We start from the raw sequence: 8,371 nt of genomic DNA, 5'->3' as shown, positions 1-8,371 counted from the left end.
GTGCTGTCAGGCTTGGTGATGAACTGGTGGTGCAACACAAATCCTCAAGAACAGTCACAAGAGGGGGTTTTAACCTTTGAAGCTCACAAGATGACACCGCTCCCAACTCCAGAGAACACAACCTTTTAACAGGACGAATGAATGCACCCGTTTTTGTCTTTACTTTAGCAATTCGCACACATCCATCCTTACTTGTGAAAACTTCTATAACTTTTCCAAGTGGCCAGTCAATTCTTTTACAGTTATCTGTCCACACGATAACTAAATCACCAATTTTTAGAACTGGAGAATTATTTCTAGTAGTCACAGGTTGTCGCAACTGTCCGAGATATTCCACTCAAAATCTCGAACGGAGATCTTTTCGTATTTTTTGTGTATACGCGTGACGTTTATTTAATTTTTGATGATCCAGCGCATCTAAGTCTGGAACACCGATTTCTCTAATCTCTTGCAAAAACATAGGTGTAATCGGGGTAAGATCTTGAACGTCATCACTAACGTATGTCAACGGTCGCGAATTTATGATACTCTCACAATCGCAGAGGACTGTTAACATCTCTTCAGAATTCAACGATGTTAAACCCAAAACATTTCTTAAAATTATCTTCAAAACTCCTACTAACCTCTCCCAAAATCCTCCCCACCAGGGAGCAGAAGGGGGGATAAAAATCCAAGCAATAGAAGCAGTAGTTTCATCTTGAATCTTTTTCCAATCAATCCTGCTTAATTGATTTTTTGCGCCAACAAAGTTCTTGCCGTTATCGGAATAGATAATTGATGGTCTGCCTCTTCTCGCGATGAATCTCCTTAACCCCAAAAGAAAGTTGTCTGTAGACACTGAAGTCAACATCTTAAAATGAACAGCTCTAAAAACAGCACAGGTGAAAATCAAAATCCAAACCTTTGAGTTATCTTTGAGGATCAAGGGTCCAGCTAGATCTATTCCTAGAATTTCGAAAACTGATGCATCTTTTACACGATTTTCCGGTAAAACACTTTCCCGAACTTCGGGCGGTTTAGAGTTGAATCTTCGACACAAAATACAGGACTTGATTGCCTTCTTAATGGTTTTCCGGCTCTTCAAAATCCAGTATTTTTCTCGAAGCGCTGACATAAGCAATTGTACGCCACAATGTCCTAACTCTTTATGTTTCCACCGAATGAGACTAAGGACAACCGGGTGTTCGGAGTTAAATACAACTGAAAGCCGAAAATGCATGTCATCATCTTTAAAAAATATCTTCGTTTTCACTCAAATCAAGGCATCGTCGAATACGATTGTATTGATCGACCTTAATCTTGCGTCAGGGTTTCTTCCAAAAGCTTCTGATTGAATTTGCTTTAAAATGACTTGTTCGACCTTTTGAAGCTCTTTACTGTCAAGAACACCAAATAGTCTATCCTTTTTGGATTTTTTACAATTTTCTACAAATCTGTAAATCCACGTGGTGATTCGTAGTAGTTTAACGTAAGAAGAATATCTGTAGTAGTATTTTTCCTGATCTTCGGAGTTAGTAGCTGTGATTATAACTTTCTTCTTTTCTGCGTTTACTACTTCCATGTCAGGCAGAAATTTGTTTTTCGGCCAATATTCGGCAGATTTCTTCAACCAGTCCGGTCCGTACAGCCATTCCGTACGCAATAGCTTTCCTAAGGTACATCCTGGGGACGGAATGTCAGCTACATTCATTACTCCTGAGACGAATCTCCACTGTTCAATTTTTGTCAGTCTTCTGATTTCTTGAACACGATTTTCTACGAATGTTACCCACGGACCTTCCTTTTTTTATCCAAAATAGCACATCCATAGAATCTGACCAAAAGACAGTTTTTACGGCTTCGAGACGTAAGTCACATTTGAATGTGTTGATAATCTAGCTCCGATCGAACAAGCTAAAAGTTCAAGACGAGGGATCGTAACCTTTTTTAATGGGGCAACTCTAGCTCTAGCGGCAATCAACTGACAAGTTACGGGGGTTCCAACCTGTTCCACTGTAAAATATATGCACGTAGCATAAGATGTCTGACAATCATCACAAAAAATGTGTAAAGTTATGTCCTTAAGAATAAATGGCAATTTTGATAAACGTCGGGTTTTTTCAGGCTGTACAATTTTGCAATCTCATTTTTCCATTTTTTGAAGCACTTCACTAATTCATCGGGAAGCCGAGAATCCCACGAAGCTTTGTTTTTCCAACATTCTTGTAAAATTATTTTGGGTGTCAAAGTTATTGGACAAGTAAAACCAATCGGATCGAAAGTTTGATGTGTAATGGACAAAATAGTTCTTTTTGTGTTTGGTCCATATATTGTTAATTTTCTGACATCGCACGACAGCGTGTTTTCAGCGGTGTTCCACAAAAGTCCTAAAACCGACACCGGTTCACTATTTTCCAAGTTAGCGATTTCAGGAATTAATGCATTACTTTGCCAACCTGTAAGATCAAATTTTGCGGATGACAAAAGCCTATAAGAATGTTCACGGAATTTTTCTAATTCTGCTATGCTGTCTACGCTAGCCACACAATTATCCACATAAAGAGAATCTCTAAATTTTTGAGCAATTTCTTTAAGTTCATCTGGGGCTTGATCGAAATGGTAAGAAAGTGTTCCTACCAGAAGAAAAGGGCTGCAACTTACGCCAAAGACAACACGAGCGTGGCGATAAATTACTGACTTTTTTGGATTGCCCTCTGCCCACCACAAAAAACGCAAAAAATCCCTATCAGCTGATTGCAAAGCTATCTGTAAAAAAGCTCGACGAATGTCACAAACCACCCTAAACTTTCCAATCCTGAAACGGTTCAAGAGGGTAGGTATCAATTCTATCAAATTAGGCCCTTTCTCGGTACAATCATTCAGAGAAGCACCTCTTGGTGAATGAGCGGATCCGTCAAAAACTGGACGAATTCTAGTAGTCGAATTTTCCTTAATTACTGCCCTGTGTGGGAGATAATGAGAAGCAATTTCAATTTTATTTTCAGAAATTGGAATTTGCTCCATTATTCCCTCTGTTTCCCATTCACAAAAGACATTTTCATAGTCCCCTAAGTTTCCTGTATATTTGAGATTTTTTACCGTATTTTTCAAACGTTTTTCCGCTAAATGTTTATGATCATTTAGCAAATGAGGATCTTTTACCCACGGTAAAGAACAATATATCTCCCATCTTCTTGCCTGCCTATTGTATCTCTAAAATGCTTTAATGCCAATACTTGGGCTTCTTGTTTATTTATTTTCTCACTTGGATCAAGAATTCCTAAAGAATCTAAATTCAACAAATCATTTAATTTAGCGTCATTAACATGAAGAGATAACAGTAACAGCGAATTATCTACTTTAGCTTTATTTGAGTCTTTTCCCATGAGCGTCCATCCCAACTTAGTTTTAACAGCAACTAAACCGTTCGAAAAATGTCTGATTCCATTCGTGTATAATTTATCTGCTATATCCGCTCCTAACAACATGTGTATTTCATTATTATTTTCTTCATACAAACATGTTTTACCCATTGACGATATATCACTCAAAAATATACCAGCCCGCTTCAAAATTTTAATACACTTACCTGTCTTAGCCTTCGGAATAAACGCGCAAATTTTCTTCTGATTCATTACTTCAACTTTAAAACTATGCTTTCGATCAAGACTACTCAAGTTCACAGAATAACGATTATGCTGTTCTGTAGTTTCTATCCCTCCAAAAAGCCCATGCTTAACAATTTCAGTTCCCGAACTCTTTAACCCCATTTTATTTGCAGCAAACTCAGAAATGTAACTTTTTTGCGACCCTGAATCAACAATTACACGCACTAAATGTTCTAAACCATGATTACGAATACGCACCATCAAAGTTTGCAAATAAACTTCATTCGACGAAGATTGGATTGAGAGGACGGAATTTTTAGAAATGATATTCTTATCTACGTTAAGTTTTGGCTTATATTTAGCAAAACACATTAAAGAAGAATGTTTTCCGTTACAATGCTTACAATTTACGCTTGCTTTACAAAACCGAGAAATATGCTTCCTTATTTCTAAACACTTGAAACACGCTCCCTTTTTCATCAGGATATTTTTCCGTTCTTCTAGCGACAAATTACTAGCGGATTCACATTCAGAACTAAAATGGGTAAATGAATCGCAAAATACGCATTTAAATTTTTTGAGTTTTTCTATCTCATCGGTAGAAATCAGCTCAGACGCGGTAGCGATTTGTTTCCTATTCTTCCTTGAATCATTTCTAACACCGTTTTCGACAGTGTTTTGCCTATGTGGCGGGAAAATCTCGTTGGGGGAAATTTGATTTATGTTAACTGACATAATATGCATTGCTCTTTCTCGCGACATCAAAGATTTTGACAGAAAATCAAGTTTGTTAGATTTGAATGGGTATTACTTTCTAATTTGCTATTTTCTAAAACTAAATCCGCAGGAAGGATTTTTAATAGCAGGGGGCATAACACACTAGTATAATTTTCCGATGACAAACCTAATGCTTCTAAACACCGTATTTGCGTTGTACAGTTGTCATAAAATCTTCGAAATGCACGAACATCATTAGAGTCTCTAAGAGGTTGCATATACTGATGATATTATTCATATGAGCACTAATTAATAAGTCAGTTTCAGCATATCTGTCCTTCAATGCTTTTATCGCGTTATCATAATTTTCAGCTGTAATTGGAAATCCTTCAACTGTATTCATGGCAGTTCCACCTAATTACGCCTTTAGGTAGTTGAATTTGTCAACATTATTCAAAAGTTCATTCTTATGTATCGCAGATTCAAAACTGTTCCAGAATATTAACCATTGGCTCACATCTCCGTAAAACTTCGCGATAGTCAATTTCTGCAGTTTAACGCGTATAGTATTGTTGCTGGCTGTTTCAAAGCTTCTATTTTGATTTTCGCTGATGCGACTCATTTCCAACGAATTCTGACGCATTTCATTAATTCGTTTAGTAGCTCGAAATTTCCAAACAGTCACTTTCTCGCGATATTTTTCCGAAATTTCAATTTCTTTTTCGAGTTCGTCCGGTTCAAAATTATCTTTTAATTGTCTATCTACAGAGCTTAGCATATCAAATTTTAAAGTTAATATTTCTACAAGTTCTTCCAAGATGTTTGCATCCATCTCACTCTTTGCCAGTTCTGTTTTTAGCTTACTTACTGCTCTCGTAACAGCAGCTCGCATAACAGCACGCTTCTTAAGTAAATTTTCTACACTTGCTTTTGACATTTTTAATTGAATATCTTCATTTGTTTTAGACATTTCAACGAGGTTCTTTACTTTTAAATACAAATCAAATAACTTCACTACTTCCCGGCAAGGATGCCATGTTGCGCGTCAAAGTAAGTTTCTAAATTCAAAAACTCTTACCATACATTTAACCTCTTCAACGCTTCCAAAAGTCGCGGGGCAATGAAATCATTTGAACTATAGTCTTCAGATATTCCTTCTATTTCTTTGTGTACAAATTGTGACACAAGTAACTTGGACAAACACTTGAACTTTTTAACTGATAAAAATTTAATTATAACACAATAAACTACAATGTTAGTTGCAAATAAAACTTGTTAGTTAATAAACACAACATGAAGATTTCTGTAACGAACTCGCGCGAAATGTGAAGGACTGTGAACTATTACATACTGCTATAACATTCTGAAGACTTCCACATATTGATAAAAACTGCCACGAGGTGCGCGAGTCCGTCTAATTTATAGAAACTTAACTACTCAGTTCAGTTCTTAGGCGTTTTCCACAATATCATAGAATATTGAGCTTAAGTTTTTGACTTCAGTGTTGAAAAAATATTCAGGGGAGAGCTCCAGAACCCCTTCTTGTAAAAATCTTTAAAGTTTGTCAACAATTGCATTTTTCAAACTGCAATTTTAAAAAGAAGGGGTTGGAGGAAATGATTTCTATTTATTTTTCATAAAAATAATAATAAAAAAAACACGATCGGGGAGAGTCAATGGAGTTCCCAAACTCTAACGTCAAAAAAAAAAAAAAAAAAAAAGGCCTATAACTGCGTTTTAAGGCGTCAATTTCTACAAAAATCCCCTGTATCGTTCTCTCCAATAACATCCCCAAAGACACTAAAATTGCATTTTTAAAACTACAAGTTTCGAAATTGAGAGATTTGATGACCAAATCAAATTAAAATCAAATTGATGAGATTTTTTTCCTATTGTGCGCCCCCCCCCAAATACTATTTTCTAGTTACGCCATTGTTGTGTGTTGTGTTGTATGTACGTGTGTGCATATATTGTAACAAGATTATTTTTTTATTCAAAAAATAAATGTGTTCCCATTGTTACACAGACGTTAGGACTTGTTTTAAATTATTGCTAGTGTAGTTTCAGGGAAAATGTGACAAGTTATCAATAATTTGAAGAAAATAAAAATATTTCGGTATTTTTTATCTTTGTCTGCATAAAAGTTCTGAATCTGGTTCATGAGGGCCGGTAGAATCATACGCAGATGGGTACATCTGCATGCAAATTGCAAAAAGTATTTTTTTTAAAGTTCTTTCAATTTATATATCTTTGGATTTTCGTAAAAATTTAGTTTATCTATATTTTTTTTAATCCGAATACTGAGAGGCATTTTTATCTTTGTTAAAGTTATCCAATTTATAATTTTTACATATTTATCTGATCAATATTTTTGCACTCTTGATATTTGGCGTTGCTTAAAATAAAAAATAATTTTGCTCATTCAAAATAATAAGTTATTATTAAAAGGTAAAAAATAATAATATTATTAAAAATATTAGATTAATATAGCTTTTTAACTTTATATATTTATTCAGGGGGCAAAAGTGCATCACCCTGCCAGCCTCCGTGGTCATAAACATGAGATTAATACCATTTGGGATTTACTTAATAGTTTAAGTATTTTGTAGCTTGTCCTTTGTTGAAAATGAAGTTAATTTATTTATTTTACACAAGAAAGTTGAAGAAGTTTTAAGAAAGTTGAAATATAATTTTTTTTAAATATTTTTTTTTTCAAAAACCAGGGGGGGGGGGGAAGTGCACTCATGATCTGGCCCCCTCACTTTTTCAAGGCACGTTCCGCCGCTGAACCTTAAATTTATTTTATTTTTTGAGTTGTGAAGGAATCTGAATAGGACGTGCTGCTGATCTAACCCGAACGTTTTTCTATTGATTTCGTTTAGAACAAGATTTTCTTATATGTGGGTCGCGGATATAAGGCACATTTGAAAGAAATCGCAATGCATTTGTTTTGGGGTCACGACACTAATTATATTGGAAAAATATAATGCTGTTTCATCTATATCTTTTTATATAATTATTTTTTTTAATTTGCAAACATTAGGTGATATCTTTGTAGCTTTAGTGTTGTTGTTGATTCAGTAAACACTATCATCTGACTCCATATTATTTATTAATCTTACAATGATACACACCAAATCAAACGCGTCTGTTCGATCGCCGAATTGTTTTCGTTCCCCTCCTGCTCTCCGCTCGAGTTGAGTTGCTCGCTCGCAGGAATCAGTGACTTCACTTCACTACACACTCCCTCCCTAGTGCAAACGATTAGGAATCATAATCCTTTAAATGAGGGGGGAACCTGACAATCCTTCCGCTGCGTGTGGTATGAGTGCGATTGCTCGGCGGTGAAATTTCCTCTCGAAATGCACCTTGGGTGGGTTGATCCGTGAAATCCCTGTGTCTTTGGTTTTCGAGGGGTTTCTCGTCGTTGTCCTTTACGATAAAGCATGGTTTCAGTCGGTCAATTGAAATTCTTTTGACAGTTCCATTGATTTCAATGTCAAAATACTTTGGTGACCGATGTTTCACAACATAAGGCCCAAGATAAACTGGTTGCAAAGATGAAGTGACGGCATTATTGTAGACGAAAACGTGTGAGCAATTCAAAAGCTGTTTTGAAACGAACACGTTCGTATTACCATGGGTAGTCGTTGCAGAAGGTTTTAGGTTGCGGATAATACTTTGTAGCCTTTGTACAAACTCTGAATGCGTGACATTAGGAATGGTGTCAACAAACTCTCCGGGTAAACGTAGAGGACTTCCGTAAAGGAGCTCGGCCGAAGAGTATCCTATGTCTTCTTTCAGTGCAGAACGCAATCCGAGGAGAACCAAAGGTAAAGCGTCAACCCAAGATTTGCTTTGTTGTAAATGACATCTCAAGCTTGCCTTAATAGTCCTGTGCTGTCGCTCAAGCAGTCCGTTCGATTGTGGGTGGTAGGCTGTGGTTCTGGATTTTTGAAACCCGAAGTATTTGCTCAAAGATGAGAAGATTTGACTTTCGAACTGACGTCCTTGGTCAGACGTAATACGTTGCGGTATTCCAAAGCGTGAAATCCAGGTTGAGATCA

At 36.3% G+C, this 8,371-nt stretch overlaps 2 protein-coding genes across 2 annotated transcripts; both read right to left on the bottom strand.

Moving 5' to 3' along the window:
* Nucleotides 1–337: 337 nt before the first annotated feature.
* On the bottom strand, nt 338–1,219 carry LOC129218729 (uncharacterized). The gene has a single exon (XM_054853052.1). It carries the CDS (start codon nt 1,217–1,219, stop codon nt 338–340), a length of 882 nt encoding a protein of 293 aa, XP_054709027.1.
* Nucleotides 1,220–4,722: 3,503 nt separating this feature from the next.
* On the bottom strand, nt 4,723–5,274 carry LOC129218728 (uncharacterized). Its single transcript, XM_054853051.1, has one exon. The coding sequence runs from the start codon at nt 5,272–5,274 to the stop codon at nt 4,723–4,725; it is 552 nt and encodes a 183-aa protein (XP_054709026.1).
* Between the last annotated feature and the right edge of the window lie 3,097 nt (nt 5,275–8,371).

Source organism: Uloborus diversus, chromosome 3 (genome assembly GCF_026930045.1).
Source record: "Uloborus diversus isolate 005 chromosome 3, Udiv.v.3.1, whole genome shotgun sequence".
NCBI lineage: Eukaryota > Metazoa > Arthropoda > Arachnida > Araneae > Uloboridae > Uloborus > Uloborus diversus.
The sequence above is the reverse complement of the archived record's forward strand: the minus strand, read 5'-3'. Positions and strand labels throughout refer to the sequence as shown.